This window comes from Rissa tridactyla, chromosome 2, assembly GCF_028500815.1.
Source record: "Rissa tridactyla isolate bRisTri1 chromosome 2, bRisTri1.patW.cur.20221130, whole genome shotgun sequence".
Taxonomy (NCBI): domain Eukaryota; kingdom Metazoa; phylum Chordata; class Aves; order Charadriiformes; family Laridae; genus Rissa; species Rissa tridactyla.
This window is the reverse complement of record NC_071467.1, coordinates 29,776,455-29,804,046: the sequence shown is the minus strand read 5'-3', so window position 1 is coordinate 29,804,046 and position 27,592 is coordinate 29,776,455. Positions and strand designations below refer to the sequence as shown.

The window sequence follows — 27,592 nt, the reverse complement described above, 5'->3', positions numbered from 1 at the left end:
TGTGAGGGTGGGGTTTGTTTTTAGTATTGTTTTCATCAGTGCTGATATAACTTTCTGTATCCAGTAGTGATGGATATGTGGCCTTTGACTTTTTGCCGTACAGGGATTCTACTCCATTTTTCACAGCCAGGAGCACTCTTGTAGTACTAGATCCTGTACTACAAAACTTATTCTCCAGGACCTAGCATAGCTTCCCATTTTTGTTCTTGATTACTGCCAAAGGTTATCATAATATTACTGTAATTGGGTCCTTTACCTTTCTGCTTCCCTCCAGTTTTCACTTTAGCTTCATCATTTGATTTTTTCCCCTCTGATTTCTGTGAGTATGCATTATGGTTTTATATATATTTGTGGATTCAGAAATGATGTTTTATCAACACTTTCATGGCAAGCTGACACCTGTTAAGTGGGTTCTTCCTGCTTGCAAGTAGCTGATTGGTTGCTTTTTTTAAAAAAAAATTAGTATTTTTCTTTCTAGTGACAGACAAATATACGTAATACCTTTTTCTCCACATTTCATAATGTGACTTTTTAGTTAGAATTCTGGAATAGTGAGGAATAAGGAAAATATGTCTTTCATAAAGTAAGATATGTTTTATATAACTGAGATTTGAGCTTAGTGTAGGTTATTCTGCTACTCCTCAAATTCCTTATGCTATCGTAGTAATGCACTTTAAGTCTGATCTTCATACAAGTATAAATATAATAATGTTTGCAGTTCTTGGTTAGAAACTTCCCCTTGCAGTACAAAAACTTCTTTCAGTTAATTAGTATCAAGAAATACCACAAATATGAGAAGGTGAATTAAGTTCAAATACTTTTAATAACAAGAACGAATACTTTAAAATCTGTTTATATTTTTTTAAAAAATGTATTTTATATGCAGGAATGTGACTCCACAGACTACGCTGGAATTTAGAGTGTGGAGCCATCACACTTTAAAAGCAGATGCTTTATTAGGAAGAGCCACTGTAGACTTGAGACAAGCTTTGGAAATACACAATAGAAAATGTAAGTTATCGTGAAGGATATTTTGAGTAAAGTAGAATTATTATTACTAGTCTATATATCAAACTGGCAATCAGACTACTAACTATACATGTAATTACAACTGACTTTCAGTTGATGTCTTTACTTGTCTCTTCTAGAGATGTCTGTGCTATCGAGAGCGATTTAAATGTAACAATGGGATATAATAATTTTGAAACAAACATTAAGAGTATGAGGTACTACAAATTGAGTAAAAGCAGAAGTGATTAAATACAATGTTTTGTGGCAAAGTAATAACTAATTTGCTAGAAGATCTGTTTTAGACTTGGTAAAAAGAAAAAAAAGTCTAAACTTTCAGAAAAGCTGTCTTATGTAATTTTTCATGTTGCCCTTCTCTGAAATTGCTAATAGAAAGGCTCGATATTCTTCCCTCATAATTTAGCTGCTCAGAGAGCAGTAAGAACCACTGATTAATGAAACAATTGAGAACTTCATTTTAGTACATTAGAGATTGTTGTGTTCTAGGTAACTTCTAATTTTAATTGTCTTTAATAGAATTACAACAGGTCTTCTTTATCTAATTTGCTTTTAAAATTTTTTTTCATTAGTACAAGAAGGTGGTGAATCCACACTTTAAATTCCACTCCAGAGTGTCAGTAGAATTCCAGCTAAACCAATCTCTAACCTTTCTCACAAGTTAGATATACAAACCTGAGAGCTCTGTCTAGGGAGGTGGGGGGAAAGGAGAGCCAGAAAAAAAGCTTCATTTTTCTGATTCTTACAGAAAATTGAAACATAATCCAAAATCAAGTGGGGTTTCTTAATAGTATTATAGAGATTCTGCCCAAGATTCCACAGTTAAGCAGAAAAGATGCTGCTTTTTTAAATATAAAAAACCACTGTATTAGAAGAAACTGTATTGTAATAATGATAGCAAAAAATAGTTAATATTTTAACTACTTCTAACAAAATAGTTAATATTTTATTACTGTAGATCCAGTGGATGTGGGATCCGAAAACTTGGCAAATTCTTTCAGGGAATGGGTGACTGAGTCAGCGGTACATTGCACCAGAAGTAATTCATGTGCGGTGTTTCTGATTTGGTCAAGTCAGCAGTTTGACATACGCCGAACTATCCAATAATTCAGCTGTAGAATTATCTGATTGTTATCCTTCAGTCATTCAGTTATTGATACCTAATCTGAAACACAGCACTTGAAAGGCTGTTGACTGGAGAAAATGTAAAGGGGAAGTTCTTTAAATGCAGAAACTTTAGAATTAGTGCTGTTACTTTCTCCTGCTAAACAGCGCCAGTATTGAATTGCTGCCTGCGCCCCTCCCAGCTTTCCTGCCATCTCTGTTGGACTACAGCCAACTGTTGATCTGGTCTGGGGAGCGAACCTGTTAAAATAGCAGAAGCTAAGCCAATCACCCTTTGTAGAAACAATGATTTATAAATATCTTAATTTAACAACTCAGTGGTAGGCTAGTTTCTTTCTTCTCTTTTTTCAGATAGTACCTTTTTCCAAACTGCAGATTGCTAAATCAATAATTCTGTAGATTTGGGAGCTTCATGCTTGCTCCAGTGATTTAAAGTACTTTGAAATCCATTGTAATATAGCAGTAGGTGTCTGGTAGTAACTGCTGCCCAACTACGCTGTTGAAACTGCTCTTTAAAGTTAACAGTTTGGGCATACGCGGCAGTAGCTTATGGTAGCCTTCTCTGTTTTCATGTTTATTGTTCGTTTATGATGTATGTTAGGAATGAAAAAAATAAGGAAGTCCTAGTTTAACACATAGAAGTGCACAGTGAGTTTTAACTTTAGCTTGGAATAGCTCCATATGCTATCATATGGAGGGAAATACGGTGGTATATCTTGAAAAAGTAATCTTTTAATCTGAGACAGCAAATACTAAAAGGCCTTAACCATTTTAACCTGATTAATGTGAACTCATAGCTGACTGTGTTTGGATTTATGACATGTAGCTTTAGCTGCTGTTCCAGTGGTATTTGATTTAGAGAGAATTATGCAGCATCCACAGCATGTTTTACCTCTGGATTATGTGTGTCTCTACAAATGTGTGCATTGGTTATCAGTCATACTGAATTCTTTCACTGCACCATGTACACATTTTTTTGTATATCTCAATTATCTCAAAGATTCTTTTGGTGAAAATAGCTTCTGATTTAATTTTTGGTTACTTCAGGTGTTCTCTCTGTTACTGTTTAGTCCTTGGAGTTGGGATCTACGAAAATGCTTGCAAGGATTTACTAAAAATAATTTTAAAAAATGAGGAGGGACTCTATGCAGTCTTTGCATTTACTTCCTCAAAGTGATGTTCTTTTCGGTGATCTCTTAGAATTCGTTTTTGAAGGTGATATGAGAAAAGAATATAAGGTCTGGCTGTAGAATGAGGTTCCTTGTGACTTGTAATATTTGGATGTGTAGTTCAGAAGTTGTTTGACTTTAAGCCTTCTCATGTTGCGTGAGTAGTGCATCATTTCAAAAGGGCTTAGTAGAAACAGCAGATGTGGGAAATCATTAACAACAAAGTACTGAAACCATGTGGATCCTATAGCATACCTATAGAATATACTATGCAAATGGCCAATTAATTTTTACAACAAACTGTGCTTTTACCCACAGCAGACGTAAATATACACAGCTCCTTAGTGATTTCTATGTTGATTTGAATGAATCATCTGAATATCTCATGTTCAGTTTTGTACAACTAAATACGTGTCACGTTTTTCTGTTGAAGGTTTCTTAATGTTCTTTAGAATTTAACCTTTCCTTTATCGTTTCTCTCCTTCTTTCCCCTTGCCCACCCCAACTCCATTTTTAGTGGAGAAGGTGAAAGAACAGTTGAAACTCTCTTTGGAAAACAAGAGTGGCATGGTGCAAACAGGTGAACTGACAGTTGTGCTAGATGGTTTGGTTGTTGAACAAGAATCTCTTACAAATCTCAGTTCATCAGCAACCAGTAAGTTTAAATAATTAAATCAGATGGTAATATTTTGATGGTGATTTTAAAAAGATATAATAGAATATTTCTGTTGAATTTGTTTCTTACTGTTCAGTAGAAGTTCAGCAAAATGGCGAGGCTGTGCATGAAAGCAGAGATGGTTCAGCAAGAAGTACATCCAGGTTGGAATTTACTTTTTTGTTTTACGCTCTGTGAAGTATGTTAGCAAATTTATCAGTTGAAATGTTTGTGTTGTTTGTGTTTCTTTTTTTTTTTTTTAATTATTTTGAAGGGAATAATTTTGAACTGTCAAGCCCTAAATTATGTTACCACAGGCTTTAGAAACATTGCTTGTATGATAATTACGTAATTTTTCTCGAGAAGAATTAAATTTACAACTCTGTTCTTCCTCTGCTGGTAGAGTCTGCTCTCCCCTACTTTATCATTGCCTCTTGGATGTGTAGCCCTCTGAACTTAAAACTTCAACTGATTGGAAGTCTACTAAATGCTGCAGCAGAGATTAGGGGAGCAGTGGTTCAGTGTGATTTTGTGTACTTATTCCATTAGTTTTCTTCTGCTGTTTAAGAACTGTTTCTATTCATGTCTACCAGCTTGTTGCCACGTACCATCTGAAGGGAAGGAAGAAGAAAAAAAAGCCTAAATTACTTCCCTTTCACCCAGTTTCTTTTTAAGGTCGTGATCAGGAAGTTGTTTAAGAGACTTGTATTGCGTGTAGGAAGCAGTATTCAGAACACTGAGGCAAAGGGGTTGCCTGCTTCAATCTGAAGTGGCAAGAAAAAGGCTTTGGGATCAATTTAGAGCTTCATACTTAGCTTCTCTGTACCAGCTCAAGGACTGCCTGGAGAGAAGTAGGAGTAGATTGTTTGCCTCCTCACCACTAGCGAGACAAATAGGTCAACATTCAGATCAATTTAATGTTCATGGCCCGCTCAGTTACCTCGCAGTGAATCCCTTTCCGTTTAAGTTCTTTACACACAATGGAGTGAAAAAACATACACTTGCTATTCATATGAGCGACAGGGATGCATTTGTCCTTTTACAGTTGACTTGATTCTTTTTTTGAATATGTGGAGGTTTGTCTCTGTTCCCACATGGGTGCCCAATGTGAGTGAGTGAGGTAAAAAGTTGCTTTGTCTTACCTTTCCTTAGGAAGATTTGTGACTGTTAAAAGTGATTTGAAACACACCTTCATACCATTTTCAAAGAGAGTAACAATGATTTGTTTTCATTTAACTGCAGTTGCTGGAGGTGTGGCTTTTACTGGGATCCTGCTCTTGATGTTGATGCATTGATTGCAGCAGTTTTCCATACAACTATCCAACAGTTTTGATTTACAGTTTCAAAATTAAGAGATGAAGAAAAATTTTAAAATAGCTTCTGTGAATGTCTTTAGGAAGCAAATTGGGTTTTTGTAGTCCCGAGTAGAAAAGGGATAATAACTTTAATTCTCTGTTTACAATACACCTTCGGAGTTGGGTAAGGTAGTGTGGAAATGCTGCTGCTTACTTCCTTACTCTGCAAAGTGTGACTTCTAGCAGTGCTCACATCTTTGGTCATCTGTTTAACTTCTCTTTAATTTTTAGCCTCTACTCCTTGATAAGATGGGGAGTTGGCGTTGAATGTAATTTTCACAATATGAGTCTCTGGTGGGTGGATTTAAGCATTTTGGGGTAGATTTAAGTAAAAAGAGTGTAACAAGACTTTCCGTTCACAAGCCCTTGCACTATATTTATTTCCATGTGGCCTTATAAACGCAGAGCTGCCTGTGTATATCTGTCCTCACAATGTTCCATCCTGCCTATGCGTAGAGAAGCTCATCTTATTTTCCTCTTACTGAGGGAGAGTTTTGTTACTTTCTTATGTTATGACTAGAATAATTTTTGGAGATATGACAAACAAACCCAACTGTTCCACTTGCTTAATGAGAGAAAAATTTTTCCTGCTCAAAGCTGCACTTTGAAACAGTCCCTAGGGCGGTTTTGGAAGATGTGGCAGGCACATCAGTAGGCCCAACTCAATTCTAATATGTCATTACAAGTAAAAGGTGAGGTGGAAATGGAAAATCTTACCTAAGTATCTGTAATCCTCAAAACCAAAATTTGCCTTTTGCTCCTTAGTTGTTTTGGTCTTGCGCTTGACTTACCTAGACTGCAAACATTGTGTTACAAACTGTTGTGAATTTACTTCCATTTCTTTATTTATGTGTTTGGCATTATTTAGTGTAGGATTTGGTTTAGTTGCATAATGGTTTAACATGTTGTTTGTGGTAACCTAAAATGATCTTTTATTTTTACCAAGATCTGCTTGTGACATTTCTAATGGGATAGACAATCAAGTACCTTCCAACTCTGTAGTACAGAATACATTCTGTATAGAAGCTGTTAATGGAGACAGCACACCATCTCCTACTCACGTTGCAGCCAGACCCAAAAATACACCAGTACCAAAACCACTTGCAGCTCAGCCTGTCAACAGCACTGGTAAGAATGAGAGAGTTATGAGAGCATGTTCCGTAAGGCGCTTTTGTCTGGTTGAAATGTATCTGAAGTTGATCTTCTCTTCTGTGCATTTTTTATTAGATTTCAAAAATACTGAAAGGATGTTTCTGGGCTTGAATTTATAATCTTGCCTGTCCACTTCTGTGAATTTTTCTGGAGTAGATCCATTCTTAAATGTACTAACTTTCATACTTTCCATCAGTTCTCTTCTCTGATGAAGAACGATGCAAAGCACCCAAAACTTCCATTTGTCTGTCCTGTAATACAGGTTGTCTGGAGGAAAAAATCAGATTTCTTTCACAATTAATTTGAGTAACTATAGTTAAGATTCTTTTGCCATTAGGTAAATGTGATTTTTAGTTCTGTCAGGGAACTGCCGTGCTCTGAGTTGAGATGTGTTGCAGACTCTCTTTTCCTTCCATTTTTTGAAAAGGTATGCTGTTTCAAAGCAGGTATTGGCAAATATTAAATTTCATTTTCCTCTTGGACATAAAAACTTTAATTATGACTACAAGTAACGTTCAATACAGTAAAACAAGTGAAAAGGAAGTATTACTTTATTTTTGTTCCTTTGGCAGAACTTCACATCTAATAATGACTATGCTTTCTAAGTACTTTCTGCCTTTTCTCAGCTGTTTGAGAGAGATTACACTGATAGCAGAGGAAAAAGATAACCTTAAATAGAAATATGCAGGCTGTTAAACAGTAGAACAGACTGTCAAACTTTCTGTAATAGAGTGAGAAACTTGGGTATGGTGGGAAGATAGTAGAAACAATTAGGAACTTTAAAAGGTAATGATTAAATTAGGCCTTCTCTGAAGCTTTTCTCTATTTGGAGAACTTGAATTTGATTCCCCTCTTTTTTCAGTTGAAGGCCAGAGGGCATATATATTATTTAGGCATTGCGCCCTTTTTTGTCTGTAGTGGAGAGATCCATTTGAAATCTGTATTAGGACAGGGTAATTGCAAAAATAATTGATTTGTTCAAATAGTAATATTGATGAAATCATCACTGAGCTTGCACAGAGGCACTGATATAACAGTTTTCAACTACTGTACCAGTTGGTGGACACATTTTTAAGGCAAGGCATAAAATAGGTCTCCGGCATTTGTTGATGACAGACTTTTTTTTTTCTCCCACTGTTGTGCTTAGCAGGATTGTAATTTCATGTGATGTTGCCAGAACTGCTGTTTTAGATCTAATTGTGAAGTAATTGGCTGATGTAATGTTTTATAGATCTGTTTTGGAGATCAGCTACTAAAAGAGCTGATGATTTATCAGTTACTTTGCTTCTAACTTCATTATGTTATCCCATTCACTCTTTCATGTGGATGAATTGATTTTTTTTAATGAAGGCTGGAATGTCACTTGGCTTTTTTCCTGTTTAAGTAAAATTGTTGCTAGTTAAAGCAGAAGTTTGAAGAAATTTGATCAGATTGTCTGTAGTTACGATTTTTTTTTTTTTAATGTCATACTTTACATCTGCTTGGAATAATATAGTCTTGACATGTCTTAATGTAGTTAACCTGTTTTGTGTGAGTTGGAAGTACTGATGTATTACCTTGGAATAGTTGTGTTCAAAAAGCAATGCCTTTAGAGGTCTTACAAATCTGTTGCTGCCTGTAAAATCATGCTTATCATTATGCATATCAAGAAACTATTTATGACCTAGTGATAATTCCTTAAAGAAAATAACTCGCTAATTTAAATATATTGCTGATGACAAGTTTATTTGTAATTCTTTGACCTGCTTTTCTGACCATCTGGGAAAGCAAGAAATTGCTGACATTATATACATATTGCAAGTAACAGGTAGAATCTACCTATTTTTTTATTTGTAAGAGTGTTATACAGAATTGAAGTAAATGAACTCTTTAAAATGATGGAACAGCATTTTATAGGTACTAGTCTAGGGTTAAATTTTGCAAATCTGTATCAATAAGGTTATGAGCATAGAGCAATTGTATTGGCCTCAGTCCTTAGAATTGTAAGCTGATAGTATGCTGTTAGACAGAAAATTACTTTAAGTCTACATTTCATATTATATTTATTCTTGTAGAAAAATAGTTCCAACTGTAGAATAGGTAGAAACGGGTGAGTTTAAATAAATTGTCACTGTCTGGGGTTGATTAGTGGTGCAGAAAATGAAAGCTGTGAATTATATTGCACTGCTTTTTATAGGGCCTTGACTTTTAATGGGCATGCTCCTGACTGCCATACTTGATTTCGCTTGTCTAAGACAAAATCATGTTGTACTGAGATATTGTTCTGCTAAGCTTTGCAGATGGTTGTTATCGATGTACTGCTGGCCAAGTGGGCCTGAGAGTAATAAAGCCGCCTTAGCCCTCTTTTCCTGCAAAATCCATGCCTTCTTTAAACCTTTTATGAGATTATGCTTGCTTGAGTTGGATGACATTTGTATTGTTCTTTAAAAGACAGAAATTGATTTGCTTTGTGATTCTAAAATAATTTTTTTCAGTCATTGAACTACATAAGTTACATTAGCAAAATACTAATTTTTGTGTTTTAGTACTGCTTTTGGAGGGGGATTTTTTTTCCAAGGCACACATGGGTGGGTTTTGCTTACTTGTAGGGTTCTGTACCTCAGCTCTGAAAAGGAAAAAAAAGCAATCTGCACCTACTTTCTCTTAGTTTTCCAGACTTCATAGAGTTATTTGTCTCTTAATTTTTTTCTTTCATGTCATACTAATCACGATTTTTTTTTTTAAAGTTGATATAAGTTCAAAGTTTCAAAACAAATAAAGCAGTACTTTTTTCTGGGTACCTTTTGCTAATCTAAAGAGTGAGGTGTAACATTGAGTTGCACAAGATTTGCAGAAACGAAGAAATTACCGTAGCAGGGAGGTATAAGGAATGGCTTGCAGACTGTAAGTTTCAGTTACAGCTTTAACTGAGGTAGGTGCATTGTGATTTTTTGTCATTTTAGACAAACATGCAGCTTATGGCATATAAGTGCGATTTAAACATGTTCCTTCCATGTCGTTTACTCCAAAAGTTGTTCATTTGAAAAGTTTCATCAGATTCTGATACACATATGTTCTTATTTCCCATTTCTCAGTTAACGGCGAGTCATCTGCCTCTGCACCAGAAGCTGATAATTCTGTCTCTGAGGCTCCAGTAGGTTCAGCCGAAGCTCCCGTGTCTTCAGATTGCACTAACACTACAGAAGAACCTCAGTCAACAACAGAAGCAACTAGTTGTTCCGAAAGCCACACTTCTGCATTACCTGCTGTGTCTGCTGGACTAGAACCTACAGCTGCAACGGACTGTGCTCAACCTAATGCTAGAAACAGTATAGCGGCAGATGCGGCAAAACCAAGGGAATCCTCCTCCACCTCAAGCGCAGCTGCAGAACCTGTGAGACAGCAGCCTGGTAATGCCAGTACAGAACCTTTGCCACCAGGGTATGTGGGCTTGATTTTAATGCTGTAATTATGTTACGTCTGAACTTGCATATAAAGAAACAGAAATTTAATTCTATATTGGGATTGCCAAACGCAGGTCAGTTTGCTGAGGAGTTATTTGACCTCAAATGGGGTTAATACTGCTGCTATAACTAGCTAGTAGCTCTTGACCCAGAAAGTAACAACTGGTAACTAATTTGCTGAGGCAGTGTTGTGATCTAAACTCTTGTGCGTTATGGACATGAAGACTTCATTTGATATATTCAAATTTATTTGGGTCATAATTTGTTACTCCTTTGGTTCTTAAGCTATGAGAATGTAGTAGGGACCAAAATACAAAGAAGTGAAAATTAAGAAAGTGGTCTAGAAATTGTGGTAGGTGCTTGCGGTCTAACAGTGAGATCAATAATATTATAGGTAAAAATACAGATTGGAAGTGTATGTATGTGCTCAGAATACCTAGAAACTTTTTAATTCTACTAGACTGTTAGAAACTACTTCTGTAATCCTAAACCTTAAGTGCAAAATTAAAGATGTGCTTAGGCATTAAATGAAAATATATCGTGTGCTCTAATATATATATATATATATATATATATAATTTTTTTGTTTATACTGTTTTGTTTGGGTGAAATGTCTTCAGCAACTAATTGGAAATACTGACATTTCTGCAGTATTCTAAATATTAACTATTTCAGCATTTTCTGAACACAGAAATTGTTTCTTAACCCAAAGTGTATATACCTGGTGTCATTGTAGCTGATCTTTCAGAGAGCCTGTCTTGTACCAGCTCCTATGTTTTTCTGCCTGTGTTTTTAGGAGGTAATTAATTATGTATATAAGAAAAACAAACATATATCTAATGCCAGCAATGGCTTCAGCTTTTTGTCTAACATTTGTCCTGGTTTACTCTCCCGCTTATACATACATTTATTGCATTATGGCAGTTCTCAGCAGCATGAAACTTGAATTGATTATAATGTTTCATCTTCTCCATCTTAACGTTAGTTTGCTTTGCAACTAAAATTGAAAAAGTAATCCCCAGGGATATCACATAGAGAATTTACCAGGACAGGAAATAGAAACACAGGAAAACCATCTGATAGGACACATTTCAGGTTCACTCTGAAAGATCCTGTTCTTTGTTGGATATAGGGAACAGTGCTACAAAATGTAAACTCCCCCTTTTTTTGAGAGAGGAAATGCAAAGAACGCATCTCTAAGCACTTTTTGAATGAGGTTATTTTAGCATCCAAGCCTTGAGCAGACAATGAATTGACTTTGTTTTCAGGTATCTTAAATAGAATTTGAAAATGCTTGTGAGTATTAATGTATTTTATGTACTAAATCCCTTAAAGAAGTCTTTATGGTGATATCAGTTCAAGTAGAAAGTAACTGATATGTATTCTATTGTGAGTTTTCTTTGGTGTTTAAATAAGCTGTGGATCATAGTATTTTCACTCAATACCAAGGTACTTTTTAGGCTTAGTGGGAAATAAGTCCTAAGGAAGCATTTTCACCGGGACTTACATGAAAGTCTTTTTGTCTTGAAGGTGGGAGCAAAGAAAGGATCCTCATGGTAGAACTTATTATGTTGATCACAACACACGAACTACAACATGGGAAAGACCACAGCCCTTACCTCCTGGGTAATGTAGACTTTTTTGATTTAAATATGATAAAGGTACTATTTGTTAGTTTGTTTGGTGTGGGAAAAATACCGGCTTTTATAAGCAGCTCATCGAAACTGTATTATACATCATATATTAAGAAATTCTACCTTTCAGTTAATTTAGACTTATATTAATTGCAGCTATTGTTATAGGAATGTTGGTAGTGTATATGTCGCTTGTTCTGATCACTTGTTCAAATACAGCTACTAAATGATTTTGTTCTTCCTTTAAAACTAAAGCATTAAATAATGCACATTTGACCACCATTATTTAGGTGGTACTACTAGGTGTAGTGCACTGGTTCCAAACCTCAGCTTTCCTGGCAGAGTGTTTTCTGTGAAACCTGCCAACATTGTTTATCGTCACAGGAACTTACAAAGTTAAAAATGAGGTGACAGAGAGCTGAGCATGTGATTGCTTGACATCTGTGTTGAATCATTGTGGTTGTCCTTCTACTAATAAAGTTGGGGAGTACTTTTGTGTACTTTAGAAATTAAAATCATGCTTGTGACCCCAGTACTTCATTCAAGTACTGTCTGGGAAATTAGCATAAAGAGAAAATTAGTTACATAATAGTACTGAAAAATTTAGCTGTTAACATTTGTGTTTCTTGAAAGCTGGGAAAGAAGAGTTGATGATCGTGGGAGAGTTTACTATGTGGACCACAACACCAGAACAACAACGTGGCAGCGACCAACGATGGAATCAGTCAGGAACTTTGAGCAATGGCAATCTCAACGGAATCAGCTGCAGGGAGCTATGCAACAATTTAACCAACGATACCTCTATTCGGTAACTTTTACATAAAATTTAGAAATGAGTAGAGAGGTATAGGAATACTTTTGTGTTCATTAATTTTTTCTAAAGTGATTTTAAAACTATTCAATCATATGTGTTACGAGATGTTTGGCATAGTGATTCTGATTCTGTTAAAAAATGTTAACAAAAATTGTCCTTAAAAGCAAAAAGTACTCCCTTTGGAGTCTGTTCCCTGACTTGAGCCTTGTGTAGTGCATGATACTTACGACATTTAATGACAGTAGTGAGGTAAAACCGAAGCAGTCCCTTAACTGAAAAGGAACACAAAAGCTGAGTTATGGGCATTCTCAACATTAAATGGCCTTCAAAACTGTTGTATTGATTAGGAGTCATTCGTTAGTACAGGTGGCAATTGTTTTACTTTGAGCTCATTTTCAAGCTTATGCACCTGGTTCAGCTCTGGCATTTCCTACGTGGTTTTCCATTTATCTCAGATAGTTACTGACTTCTCTACCTGAAGAAAATATCATTTCTCCATCTGTGAATGGATAAATAGGATAGTTGCTTTTTCAGAGTTAAGAATGAGGGTGCCTGCATGTCACTGTCACTCTAAACGGTCTAAGAATTATGCTTAGTCTCTTAAAAAAAAGATCCAATTCCAGAGACTTTTTAAGTGATATGTAGTAAAGCTGGATTGTTTTAAAGAAGAAAACATTGAAGTACAAGTCTGAAACAGCCTCATTGGACTAGGACTCTATGCATCCGCAGACCTAACTTTGCTTTGAATTTGATGGACTTTATTCATGTACCCCTCTGAAGTAAAGGATACTGCAGTATTCTTACATTTAACAGTTATCAGCCTCTCGTTAGGTAATTAGACATTTTATCTCATCACTAGCAATAGCAGAAACATGCACCACCGCTAATTTTCTTAACCCCTGGAGCTGTGCATCAAAGTCAATTTATCTTATGCAGTTAGAGAAAGAAAATGGTTGAGGTTGGAAGGGACCTCTGGAGGTCTCTGGTCCAAGCCCCCTGCTCAGGCAGAGCCAGTTGCCCAAGACTGTGTCCAGATGGCTTTTGAACATCTCCAACAAATTCCACAACCTCCTTGGGAACCTGTGCCAGCGCTCAGTCACCCTCACAGTGAAAAAGTGTTTCCTGATGTTCAGAGGGAACCTCCTGTGTTTCAGTTTGTGCCCGCTGCCTCTGGTCTTGCCAGTGGGCACCACTGGAAAGAGCCTGGCTTGTCCTCTTTGCACCCTGCCTTCCGGCATTTATACACATTGGTACCTTTTAATGCAAATACAAGAATCACAGCTGAAACATATCAAGCCAAGAACTCTCACTGAGCAATTTACTCTCACTTTTCCTGATCCTAAGATTTATTTTGTTTTGAGCTAGATTATTCTCTCAGGGAACAATATATTTTTTTACTTAAATCATGTTCCTTTCTTCATTTAATAATAACTCCTACTGAAAACCACAGACTTATTTCTTAAAATGTCCCATCTGATCTTAGAATCATTAAATTAGGATTTGGTTGTGAGAGAATATACTCGAAGAAAGAGAAAAGAGAACTCATCTATTTGCATCTTTTTTGAATTCTGTTTTCTAAGTATATCAGTTGCATACCTAGAACTCACATTTTGTTAGGGGAAAAAAATTGAAATTATGTTGAAAAAAGTATGAATGCCTTTTTTTTTTTTTTTTTTTTTAAACTGTAGTGCTTCTGTGTACTTTTCTTCTAGAATTGTTAAGGTCAAACTACAGCTAACTTTTCTTCCTCTGGCGACATACCAGGACTAGCTTTATATCAGTTTATAAGTGAGATTGCAATTTATTTTTTGGGAAAAAGTGTATTAATACATTTAATGAGTGAGAGAATGTTTCAATTACCTTTAATGGTCAAAGCTAAACTATGTGAAGAAAGAAAAATAGGCAGGATGTAGTGATTTTAGTTACTTTTATTTTTACCTGGGTTAATATATTGTGCTCCTTTTGGTATTGAATCTGGCTCATCCCGTGCCACTGCCTCGTGTTTCAGTGTGTTCTGTTAAATACACATTAGCCAGCAGCCACACACAAATCCTTGGACCCATTAAGATGGTCGGGAATCTGAATCATGCCACCATTCAGTTCTTTGGCAGACAGCATTTTCTCTTGCGTGCTATTCTTTTTATACTCACCACAGAGAAATGTTTGGTTACAGGGTCATTGTGGCTGTGCAGTTTCCAAAAGCAGAAAAGGCTAACTGCATTGCTGCTGAGATAGTAATTCTCTGTTCACATCTAGTAGCTTGTGGCTGGAACAAAGAGGCAGCTTGATTTTGAGTGTAACTATTGCATTTTCTTTTGATCCTTGCTCTGTTTCTGTTTCACAGGAAAAATATCATAGCTTTTTTTGCCTGAATTTGCTGTTGTAAACTCATAAGGAGATTTGAGGTTTTTGGACTGCAAGTGTTTTTTAAAGCAGTATTAGTAGCAAAGTGATCTTTAAGGATACTCTTTGGAAAATGTAGGTTGGTTCCCATATATCAAAATCACATTGTGCACAAAAAAAAAAAAAAGAAAAGAATCTTAGCGTACAAAAAATTTCAGTGAGTGGATTTTAGTTATAAATCATAACATGGATTCTGCAGTCTTGGGGATTTCTGCCTTTTACATTTTATTTTTCCTATGCTTTGTATTCTTGGGAGTTCCTGGGGACTTCTGCAAGGTTACAGGATATTATGAGTTTAGCATGCTTTCCATAATAATTTAATCTGGTTTTCTTATTTATTTTTTTTCCTTTTAACTTTACTGTATGTTGGTATAACTTTAATCATCCGCATATTTTAATGAATGCAGCTGCATTTGCAGAGAATTACAAAGTCTGAAAATAGCCAAACATCCAGGGAAGACATCATGTATTGAGGAAGCAAAAAACCCTATGTTAGCAGTAATCACTGTGGTTGGAAATGTTTTTTATGGTAAAGCGTGTTCTTAACCAAGAACATTGTGCTGATCTGCTTATATGTGCTTCTGCAAAACTTTTATGAACTGTACATCTTTAAGACCACTGACTCTTTCTCAAGTTTGCTGTAGCAAGGGAAAGGGAGGGTACGTTGGGTTAGAAACAGTGGAGCCCAAGTGCACAAATCATATCTTACTATCATAGAATCTATGTTTGTTCACAAAAAAACCCCTAAAAATGGCACGATGTTTTTTCAGAATGGATAGTCTTCAGAACTAGTAGTAATTTTAGAACACATTAAGGAAAAAAATATGAATAATATTTGGCCTAATTGAACATCCTCTTGTTTTTAAATAGGCTTCTATGTTGTCAGCAGAAAATGATCCACTTGGGCCTTTACCACCAGGTTGGGGTAAGTTAATTAGCTGTTAATTTCAGGAATTGACAGTACAGAAATTCGGAATGCAATTGTTGTATAGTGTTTTTTTTTCTTTTTTCCCTCTAGAAAGGAGAGTGGATTCAAATGACAGGGTGTATTTTGTAAATCATAACACAAAGACAACACAGTGGGAAGACCCTCGAACTCAAGGGTAGGTGTGTATATTGACTGTGCAGATAAAAAGATCTTGCTTAATTCTTATATGTAATGATATGGGGGAAAAAGTACTGTCTGCAATTTCTTCTGCAGTTTACAAAATGAGGACCCTCTTCCGGAGGGCTGGGAAATCAGATATACCAGAGAAGGTGTCAGATACTTTGTTGACCATAATACAAGAACCACCACCTTCAACGATCCTCGTACTGGGAAATCTTCTGTGTAAGTGAGAAATTAAATGTATTTTTTAATGTTTTAATTTGCTATAGTTTAATAATCAAGTCTTCTCACACTAGAAGACAATCTATACTTTTAGCTGGAATTGAGCACTAAATTATGAACAAATCGCTGTCCTGTAAATTCAGTCTATTTTTAAGCTTTAATTGTCTGTTTATCTGTGACACACTTTGCTATGCTGCTCTAAGGTTCAATAGTTTTTATACACTTTTCAAATATCAAGATTGTAATTGTTTATAAATAGAGAGGGGAAGTGAGGTGAACTTGAATATTGAACTAATGGAACTAATAGTTAAATTTTTAAAGAAACAGCAAATGGTTGTGATGAATGTTGCTTACAGTTGTACACTGTCTAGCAACACTAATGTCTAAACAAAGTAGTTCTAAATACTTTTCAAAAATTTTACAAGCAAATCTTTTTAAAAATAGTTCAGTCAGAAGTATTGCCCCAACCTATAGTTACTGAAAAGGAAAATTGGTTTTATTCTATCTCAAAGCAGGACATTGTCTTAATGCCTTTTATGTAGGGTAGGGTTTACTTCTGATGACATGTCGATGACCTTTCATTCAAAGAGCCTATAGAGTGTTGTACTAGAAATTCCTTCATAGTTACACAAGCAGCTGAATTTATGAAGCCTAATTTCAGTCTTTCTCTCAGTGAAGACAATAAATTAGACTTCTCTCCTTTACCTGGCTTGTAATTTTTACAAGATTAATAGGGATTTGAAATCCTCTAGATCTCTACCTTTCAAATTTGGTAAATTGACTAGCATCTTAAATAGAAAAAAAAAAAACAGGGGGAGGGGGACAGAAAGGAAGACTGTCTGACCAAACCATCAACTGCATTTTGTTTCTGATCATACCTTACAATAACAGTTTTTATGTGTTTGAAACCTACATGCTGTTGTTTAACATTGAAAGTACTGTTTGATGTCTAATGTATGGCTAATGTATCTCAAATATATTTCCTTACAGAAATAAAGGGCCACAGATTGCTTATGAGCGTAGCTTTAGGTGGAAACTTGCTCATTTCCGTTACTTATGTCAGGTACTGCTTAAGTAATTATTTACTTTTTAGAACTATTTGAATTTACATTTATATGTGCTGCCTTTTAACATCACTGCCTTCTGATTACAGTCCAATGCACTGCCAAGTCATGTGAAAATCAATGTATCCAGACAGACTTTGTTTGAGGATTCCTTCCAGCAAGTAAGCCTGCAAAGATGTTGTGTTTGTCTATCAAGACAAAGCGTAAGAACAAAAATGGCCATGGCCAGTTCAGACTAATGGGCCTTCAGGCACAGGAATCTTCCTCTGGTGTTAGCCAAAGGGGAATTTTTAGGGAAGACTGTAAGAACTGAAGTAACGTATGTAATACTTCTAGCAAATGATCTTTCAGCTCCCAACTGTTTACAATTGAAATGCTTCTTGAGCTTGATGTGGTTTCTGGGTATTTTAATAGTCCTCGAGGGACTTTTCTTCTGTGAGCTTGTCTGTGCTCCTCTTGTGAACTTTTTGCATCTACAGCATCCTGTGGTAAAGAGTTCCACAGCTTAACCACATTGCATACCATATTAACTTAACCACATTGGATTTGCTTTTCTGATTCTTGTGTGTGGTTATATACATTACAAAATGTTGTTTTCTCCAATTAAAACTGATGTCCTGCTTTGTCCTTCAGAGGTTAAATTTGTGTAATTGAAGCTTATAGTTCTTGAGCTCTTACAGTCTGCAGCCAATGTATGTTCCTTCTTTCTCTGTAACAATGACAATTCTTGCCACTATCACCACATCAAAACCTCTCTAGAAGTAAAAAGTATGTTATTAGTGGAAGTATATTACACTTATTTTGGATTAGAGTAAATTATTTAAGTGATTTGCCCAAACCCAAAAATCTGTAATATATCAGATGAAATGCCTTTTCGCCTGTTTTCCTTTAATGATAATGAATGCCTTAGGAGGAGTATAAGAACAGGGCAATCATATAGTGGTACTTTCCAGATACGCTCTCCCATTTGCTAGCAGTCTGCTGCTCGAAGTTCAAATCAGTCTTTTTGTGTGCGGTTCATTGATTGCATACTCCATGAGATACTCTAATTGCTTGTGAAATCTGGGTAAACATTTGACATATATGGCATTTCTATATCAATTAAATAAAATCTGAATAAGAAGGAGCGATTGTGTTGACAATGCATAATGTATAACTTGCTACAATTTTTGGGTTTTTTTGATAGATTATGGCATTAAAACCCTATGATTTGAGGAGAAGATTATATGTTATATTCAGAGGAGAAGAAGGATTGGATTATGGTGGCTTGGCAAGGTAAAAGAAATTTGTTTAAAATAGTTTTTACTTTTTTAATAGTACTCTAACCTTGATTGCTAATGTCATTCTGTTGGCAAAGAAACTGCTTGCTTTTGCAGTCTGACCCTGGTTACCTTTTTAGCTCCCCTTAATGTCTTAAGGAGGTGGAACTGGGAGCACTGGCTATTGTTGTGGGTTATAACCTTGCAGTAGTAAAACTGTGGTCTCAGTTGTTCAGTTCTTTGACAAAGATTGATGTTTAAATTGGATTTTTTTTAATGCCAGTAAGTGCTCTAGACTGAGTTAATTCAGAAACTTTCTATCAGTAAGTTCCACTTCCCTGGAAATGTAAGTTTCACTTCCCTGGAAGTGGGGACTGTGGGAAAAACAGTGTTTTGCTTATTAGGAAAAAAACAAGTGAACACCAGATTGGGACTGATATTGAACAGAAGGGATAGAAACAAGAGGAGAGTAGTGCAGGCATGAAGTAACAGCAGATGAACAAACTATGTAGGCTGCGCGGGAATATGAAACAGCTAAAAGATTTTCTCGAATCTGAAGTGGAAATAGGAGGAAAAATCTGATGACAGGAAAACTGTAGACAAAGTGTTTCATCTGTTGCCCATATAGAAGACAATCACTGACTACTGCTGTCAGTTACTTGACTGAAATCTTACTATTAGGATGAAAATTTCAGTACTACTGCAGGTCCAGGAAATTAGAAGTAGTCATACGTCATAAAAATTTTCCTGTTTGTTTTTTTTGTAATGTAAAGGTGTTCTGTTTTGGTTTTATGTAGCTTACTGTGTTAAAATGAAGTTCAGTGAAAATGTGTAGTATTTATAAGTAAGGAAGCTTACCTTTGAAGGTTGAGCTTCTTTGGATATATGGGTGGTTATGCTTCTGAATTACAATATCTGATAGGCTTTTGGGGGGTGACTGCAGGGAGGACTCCAGTTTTTTGCTTTGCACAGGTCTTGTTTGTTTGGTGTCCTTATCATGGTGGCCCTAGGCATAGGATGGAAACCAGGAGAGTTCAAGTAATCTGTTCCAGAGAAACAAAGTCTTCCAAAGAAGTGATGTTAGAATAATTCAGATGAAGAGTGTTAGTCAGAGAAAGCAGCAGAATAAAGAAATAAATAATGTGTAAGTAGAATAATTTCATAGTTTTAGGAGTAAGTCTTGCCCAAGATTTTGTATGTGGAATTGTAACTTGAGCTGAGAATTCTTAAGTGACACTAATACTGCATTACTACAAATATAGAAAGCTGCTGCACCTGATTTATCACCTGTCTCGCAGCAGGCTAAACTCAGTGTTCCCTCCAGATTTTTACCTTATGTTTAGTAGGGCCAATCTGATGCTATATCTTGTGGCTGCTTTTAGCTGTTGATGTGAAAAATTCATTGCTTCTGCAAACTTCTTGTTGATCACTGATTTCTTTGATTACTCCCTTGTTATCTGGCTTTGATCTAATTTAAATGCCTATAAAATTTGATGCTTCTATGCAGAGTTAGTATAATTGTCTCAGTATAAAACTGGCATAGAATGCTGTACAACATTCTCGTGCTTATTAAAAGATACACAGAACCCCATTAAGATTATCGTATCCTGGCTGCCTTTCTGTGTTTACTCTTTCCACTTGGCCTTTGGCTTGGAAGCATATTGTAGCAAACCATGATCCATGACTTGAGTTTCATAGAACCGTTAGGAGAAACATGCCAGCAAACTTCTCATTTATGTTCCCTTGTCTCAGGTAAATACAGGGATGGAAAAGATGGCTCTCAAATGTGATGGCTGAAAGGCAGTCAAGATGGAATTCAGTCCCTGAAGTTATTACAGGATAGACTTTTAGGGGTTTTTTGCGGCTTTTCCCTAAGCCTGGTTGTTCAGTTACAAGCATTTAGGGCCTGATATAAAAACTCCTGAGTTTGTGAGTGCTTCTGAGGTCTCTGATTATATGCAAATACTATAAAGCAACAAATATTCTAAAAATCAGCTATTCTAACACTGAAATACCAGACTCCATTACTCTTTCAGGTCAGCTGCATTGGAACCTATGAAAGGGGTGAATAACATGTATTACTTAAACCTCAACAAAAATGCATTTTCACATTGTCGTGTCATGTGGACTTTACCGATGCATGGTAATTTGTTAAACCACAGTAAAGCAGCGTGTGTTCTGCTGTCAGATTGGGAAAGCAAATAAGGTGTGCTGTGGTTTGGGTTTTTTTTGTTTTGTTTTGCCTTGCCTAGGTTGTTTATAATAAGCACTGCCCATGGAATAATCTGTAATTTTTTTGAATAAAGATTTGAGTTGCGTGCAGTAAATCAGGCATCAGGAGGATAAATACTGTGCACTGGTTGAGGCAAGGACTCTGTATGTGAAAAATGTTGCTAATATGCAACTATGAGGGTGTGTTCAAGATGACAATCTTAACAATAATTTCTAAACTTTGGAAACCATGACTTTCTAACATTATTGTTTTTAATAATTAATTTTTTTATATTTAAGAATTATATAATGCCATATATTATTCTGTGATTCTAATACAACACTGTTTATATTATTTTTCTGAGTTTGCATATATTTTGACCGTTTTGTTAGTTACCTAAGGGGAATGGTGATAAACATTTGTATTTGATGGTTTTTATGTGTATACATGTGTTTTTTTCCTTAGAGAATGGTTTTTCTTGCTTTCCCATGAAGTACTGAACCCTATGTACTGCCTATTTGAATATGCTGGCAAGAGCAACTATTGCCTGCAGATAAATCCAGCATCAACAATCAATCCTGACCATCTTTCATATTTCTGTTTCATTGGGCGCTTTATTGCCATGGTAGGTTAGATTTTTAAGGTTTTATTATTTGCTGTAGCTATACATTTATTCCTGAACAGTACTTGTTTTTACAATTATTAAAGGTTATATTAATCTCTTAGAAATGGAAGATTAAGGCATATAAGGTTATTGAGCCAAAATATTCCCTGAGAGTTAAGTCTCTTCTACACTCAAGTTTCCTGGAATAGTGATGAAAGTTAATATGATATTCAATATAATATTTTGTTTTTATCAATTGGATGTGTGTACTTCATGCAAACTGCTGTTTGATTGAGTGTCTGAGTACTGATGCTCTGAAAAACGTGACAAAGATTTTCCGAAAAAAGGCTCCTCAGTTAGACCTGGTATACCTTCCTGTATTCAAAAAAAATGAGTTAGAAATGTTTTGCGGAGTACACTGAGCCTTAATTTAAACATAGGTTCTTGGATACAAAGGTCAGATACTAGGGAGAGCAGAAGCTGGCAGGAGCTGATCCTCTGCCATCAGGTTTCTGTTAGCCTAAAAGCTGATGAGGTGTGTCGTGTCATTTCTTCGTCTGGTATCACTGAGTCAATTTTCTATAGTGGACTCCTGCTCTGTCACGTTTCGTTTCTTCCATGTAGTGATACGGTCATCTTTCCACATAACCATCATGATGTCTACAGGTTGCCCTTGGCAAAATCCCTGAACACAGTGAATGGTGAAACTAAAAAGAGTAGAAAAAATGCATTTTCAGATTGAAGAGACTGTCGTCTTCTCCTGTTGTTCAGGCTTTTTGTATGAAATTAGAATAAATACGAGCAAAGTGTAACATAAATGGAAAAGTACTTTCAGACTTAAAATGACTGAGGTTTGGGGGGTTTCTTGGTTTTGCTTTTCTTATAGATGCTTCTTGACAAACCAATTTGTTCAGTTTTGATGATAACATCTTTGATTTCAAGGGTTCTATGGTTCCCCATTTCTATGCTGTCATTAAAATTTATTTCATTGGGTTAACACTTTCAGTAGGCTGCCAACTTTTTTCTTTCTTTCAGATCCCTCAGCAAGCTATAATGCCATTTAGCAGGAAGACGCGATAAAGCCAGTGAGGTGCTAGAGCCAGATTCTGTTTCTTTTAGTCAGTGATTTTTGATCTGGTGCATAAGATAAATCCATAATTGAAATGTTACCTTTAGGAAAATTACTTCATAAAAGTACAGATCATAGAAGAGAACTCAATTAAAGTATTTAATATAATTAAAAGGCAAACTTTTATTTCCTGAAGTATTTTTGTATTTTTAGTTTAAATTCTCTAAGGGAGCCGGGGGGGAGAGAGACCTGTGTAATGGTGCCTAATGTGGTCAGTTGCCAGGTTTGAGTATATTCATGGTTTATAATGGATGGCACTTTCTGCAGTAGATCCTGGGATACCCTCTAGTGGCTTAAAATAGCTCAGATAATAATGTAAGTGGGAATGATTTTAAGGAGTCTAGATACGCTTTTTAAGTGCAGACGTAGTTTTTGTCCTCTCACAGTTCTAAAATAGTTGTGATTTTCAGATCATAAAGACTTTTTTGTTTTTAAGTAGTGAAATAACCACCAGTATTTTCAACTGAAATGGGGTTAAACATAAAGGATACATCTTACTCTGTAACAAAAGGCTGTTAAATGAGGTTGGCTGAGACAAATTTTATATTTTGTGGTGAGACTATCATCAACATTAAATGAGATGATTTAAGAACTTACTTTTGCAAAAAGCAGGAAATTGTATGCCTGGATGCTGCACTTGACGTTTAATTTTTCCGTTTCTATCAGCTCACTCTCCCATGAGAAGTACAGACTAGTTTAAAAATAAATACACAAACAAATAAATGCCTCTGAGAGAATCTTTTTAGGCTCTCCTAAAGCAGAAGAAAATGCATGCTAGAGGAGTCCTTAGGGGGAAAATTAGAAGGTGGGGAAAAAAGATGGAGCCTTGTCTTTTTTAGAGGAAATGGGCTGTTACATTGGCTCTTCTGCCCATAGGATTTCAGCTGTAAGGAAGGACAAGCAATGAATGCCATACCTGGCCTGTGTTTAGGATGCTTTTTTTAAAGAGGTATTTTAGTGAAGAAAGTGTACTTGATAAGGATGGGGGTAAAAAAGGTTTTCATTGGTATAGCTGTGCTCTGTTAGCTCTCAGACGCGCTGAGTCAGTACAGAGGTTAACACAGTGTGTGTGTGTGTGTGTGTGTAATGCCACGCTTCAGTGCTAGACATTAGCTTACCCCCTTTGTGCGCGTTGTGGTGAGACAAGTGTGACCATGTTTTGGTTTTTTTTCAATTTCAAATTTGCAGGAGAATCTCATTTCTCAGTTCTGTGACTCGCCTATAAAAAATGTGATTCCCAAAGCTCTTTCTGAAGCAGTCTGTGATTGTGTTTTTAAACTGCTTTTTACAAGCTGCAGTAGCATTGTGTAAAGGATGATTTTGTAGGATGTATTTACGTAGTAAAAAATGGCAGTAGTAGTCAAGTAGGATCAAATATTATGATCAAGTAGGATCAAATAACACTTGGCATATAATACCTATTCACATAGTAAAGAGGAAACTTAGTAATTTCTTCTTTCATAGGCTCTGTCCTTTTATGAGAAGGTTTTTTTTAATCAGAGAATTTCTAAATTGCAATGATAACATATGCTTGGATAAATTTTGTCAATTAATATTTTTTTTTCTTCCTATGTAATGGGATGTTTTGTTCTTTTTACATACCAAGCTGCTACTGCTACTTGGTGTTTTTTATTATTTGAAGGAGAAAGGAAAAAAAGAATTCAAGTCCAGAAATACTTGAATAATTCAGTAGTTCAATGAAAGCTAAACAGACTTCTTTTCTGTTCAACAGGCATTGTTTCATGGGAAATTTATTGACACTGGTTTTTCTCTGCCTTTCTACAAACGAATGCTGAGCAAAAAACTCACTATTAAGGACCTAGAATCTATTGATACTGAATTTTACAACTCTCTAATCTGGATAAGGTTTGTAGTTTTTTTTTTTGGGGGGGTGGGGGTGATGTTTTATGGATTTTTTTTGTTTATATGGAATTCATTGTGCTTTTTTTTTTTTCTTTTCATTCAGGGATAATAACATCGAAGAGTGTAACTTGGAAATGTACTTCTGTGTGGATATGGAGCTCTTAGGAAAAGTAACCTCACATGAGCTGAAATCAGGAGGTTCAAATATCTTGGTAACGGAGGAGAACAAAGAAGAATATATTGGGTAGGAAAGTGTAGATGTTGAAAAAAAACGGTCCGTATTTCTTCTGTTGCTCTAGTCTTTTTTTGACACAGTATATGATCTGTTTTTCCTTCCCCCACCCCATTACTATGTAATTCTTGGGACTATTATTGAAATGGTATATTAGTACATTTTGGTATTGTGGTACACATGATCTCTTGGTACATTTTGATCTCCTACTCCCCTCTTCCCTCTCTCTGGACCTTCCCTCCCCTCCCCCCTCCCCCCCCCCCCCCCCCCCAAAAAAAAAAGAGAGAAAAAAAAAGATAAGACCTGATAGAGAAAAGATGACCTGTCTTGTCATTAACATGTACAACGAGAGAACAGATGAAACTGAAAATGAGCAACCTATTTTCAGTAACTTCAGGTAACAGATCCAGGGGGAGGGAAGACCTGTATGTGACAGAGGATTTCAAAATCGTTCAGAACTTTGCTGTCACTGTGGAAACTGAAATTCAGAACGGTTTATAATGTGGTGTGACTTAAATTATGTTTTCTCTTTGTTCTCTTATGCTGCTCTTTCCTGCTTCTCTCCTGATCTTATCACTGCCTTTCTTTTTCTGAACCTGCATTTCTGATCCATCTATTCAGGGTGATCTCAAAAGCAGATGTACCCAGATCCTTTCCTGTGATACAGTGTATGTCCAGTGCTGCGCATAAAGTTTCCACTTAAATTTAGTTTCTCAGTGAAATAGTTTCTGTAGTATGTATATGTATTTATTGTCTTTTCTTTTTTTGTTCAGAAGTGGCATGACCATTTTAGTTGAAACTTAAAAAAACGTTACCTCTTTCTCCAAATCTTAGCATAAATCAGGAGCTCAGAACAGAAAATTACTACTATTTGTTGAAGCTGGAAATAGCCTTATGCTGGAAGTATTGGGCAGCCATAGTTATAGGTATTATAAGCAACAGTATTTCTTATTGCTCTGCCTACATGGTGGTTTTTTTTGCTCGAAAACAGTATTTTAAGATCAGTGAAAATTTTTCTTTTCTAGCATTGAAACACAAGGATTATGCACTTTTTAAGCTAAAGCAATTTTGCCATAACAAAATCATAGTGCTCAAATAGCATTATTTTCATGAAAAGGCTGCTGAATTTTGATTAGTGAAAGCTTAATAATAATAAATATTTTTTTTTAACTGGCAATGGCAATCTCAGTGCATCTTGCTACTCTTACTGTTGTCTGAGTTTGTAGATTTGTGATAATGTTACTATGGTAGGTCCCTTATAGTCTATGGAATCATACAGTGTAAGAAAGTAAAATTGGAGGGAGCGTTACCTCATAGGAAGCCACACGCAATCATACATGTTTGAACTTCTTCATGTTGAGTGCTAATTGATGTTTAATTTGTGTTTGGTTTTTTTTCCATCCCAGGCTAATGGCTGAGTGGCGATTTTCTCGGGGAGTTAGAGAACAAACCAAAGCTTTTCTTGATGGTTTTAATGAAGTTGTTCCTTTACAGTGGCTACACTATTTTGATGAAAAGGAGCTGGAGGTGAGGTTTTCTGTTCAACATTTTTACCTTTTGCAAAGGGAATGATTAAATGGATGGGTCAGCATGAATCTGTCATCTGTGGCATGCTACATTTGATGACTTCTGGAACATGGAGAATTTAATAGGAGCAGTGGGGGTAAATCATGGTGAAAAGCCAGTATCTATTGAATCAGTGTTTTGTGGTGCTCAGCAGCTGGGAATTTTAGATTCCATCCTCAGTATTAAAATGTGTTTTGCAAGTTTCTATGAAAGGATCAGAATATCACAGATGGATCTGTTCGTCATATAAAACTTTTCCCTCTGAGGTAAACGAGTAGAATTACCTTGTAGCAGATGGCACAGAAGTTGATTCTGGTGTATAGCGATTGCTTAGTTTCACAGACATAGTCCAAGATGGGTTCTAAGGTTATTACGCTTAAGGACAGATAGTTGGAGGAACGAACAAGGTTTGAAACGGAATTTTGGAGATCCTCAATGTGTAACACGAGGGAATTGCTTGCATGCACCATGTTTACTTAACAATCAGCCTGACCTATGTTGAGTGTTGGGGTTGACCTATGTTCAGACTTGGAGCAGGGACAAAAGGCTCTGTAGTGCTGTGCTTATTTATTTCTGTGAGAGCTGCCAAGGTTGCCTGTACATAACGAGCAGTGTTCTGAAAGCTTCTTAAATTAAATAGGATTTTTTTCCTGCGAAAGGACTTTGATCTCTCTTATTTAGTATTCAGTTTTCTAGGGGGCTTTGCCTTGAGCACTTCGAGCATTCATTGTCTCTCGTAATGAATATTTTGCAGACTTGTACTTCTCAGTGTTTTATCTTTACTAGTCATAGCAGTAGCAGCAATGTAATCATCATCATCAGCTTGGAATATCAGGCAAGGTTTTAATGGGAAAGGTAATATCCTCTATAATAGAGAATTTCCTTTTATGGGAAAGGTAATATCTTTTATTATTGAATTATTAGTTGGAAGAAACTAAGTGCCTGATATGCAGGCTTTCAGACCACTTAAATACATAAACAATTTTGGAGGAGTTCTGCAAACTTAGGATAACGGAAAATCTAACTGTGGAGTAAAATGAAAAAATTACTGGGCCTTTTTTGGGAGCAAGAACTTCCATTTTCGTTAGTGTGTATCATACAAAATTAACTCTTAATTTATGTGTGTAGACATGTATATTGTCAAGTAATCATTCCCTTTTCTAGGTTATGCTCTGTGGTATGCAAGAAGTTGATTTAGCAGACTGGCAGAGGAACACTGTTTATCGTCATTATACAAGGAATAGCAAGCAGATCATATGGTTCTGGCAGGTATGTTGAACAGTAAAATTTCTGACTTCTTTAGGTTTGGTTTTGTTTTGTAACACAAACGACACGTGCAGTGGAGGGATGACATCTGATTGAAGGTTCTTGTTGCTTCCTTTCTTTTTTCTTTTCAGAGAAGGAAAGGATTGCTGGTTCTCAGGGAGCGTACTTCAGGGTGGGAAATGTCAGATAGGTACCCACATTACATTTGGATGGCTGCGTCATGATTACTTTTTCTATATCTTGTCCTTCTTACTGATTATACAACAATAGAGTTTTTGGTATTCTTAGCAG

The 27,592-nt window shown here is 36.0% G+C and overlaps 1 protein-coding gene across 5 annotated transcripts in view; it reads left to right on the top strand.

Moving 5' to 3' along the window:
* The window catches only part of WWP1 (WW domain containing E3 ubiquitin protein ligase 1), a 60,268-nt gene that overhangs the window by 26,194 nt on the left and 6,482 nt on the right, over positions 1 to 27,592 (top strand). For 2 of the 5 annotated variants that reach the window (XM_054190853.1, XM_054190854.1), the window contains exons 4-21: positions 887 to 1,011; positions 3,838 to 3,975; positions 4,073 to 4,139; positions 6,277 to 6,458; positions 9,557 to 9,902; positions 11,456 to 11,551; positions 12,193 to 12,367; positions 15,647 to 15,701; positions 15,795 to 15,879; positions 15,978 to 16,106; positions 17,097 to 17,169; positions 17,260 to 17,331; positions 18,357 to 18,445; positions 21,107 to 21,266; positions 24,107 to 24,240; positions 24,341 to 24,481; positions 25,876 to 25,996; positions 27,200 to 27,304. In XM_054190853.1, the coding sequence (XP_054046828.1) occupies positions 887 to 1,011; positions 3,838 to 3,975; positions 4,073 to 4,139; positions 6,277 to 6,458; positions 9,557 to 9,902; positions 11,456 to 11,551; positions 12,193 to 12,367; positions 15,647 to 15,701; positions 15,795 to 15,879; positions 15,978 to 16,106; positions 17,097 to 17,169; positions 17,260 to 17,331; positions 18,357 to 18,445; positions 21,107 to 21,266; positions 24,107 to 24,240; positions 24,341 to 24,481; positions 25,876 to 25,996; positions 27,200 to 27,304 (2,293 nt within the window). Of the gene's footprint in view, positions 1 to 886; positions 1,012 to 3,837; positions 3,976 to 4,072; positions 4,140 to 6,276; positions 6,459 to 9,556; positions 9,903 to 11,455; positions 11,552 to 12,192; positions 12,368 to 15,646; positions 15,702 to 15,794; positions 15,880 to 15,977; positions 16,107 to 17,096; positions 17,170 to 17,259; positions 17,332 to 18,356; positions 18,446 to 21,106; positions 21,267 to 24,106; positions 24,241 to 24,340; positions 24,512 to 25,875; positions 25,997 to 27,199; positions 27,305 to 27,592 lie in introns of those variants that run through there. The other 3 variants (XM_054190855.1, XM_054190856.1, XM_054190857.1) reach the window with 3 other exon arrangements.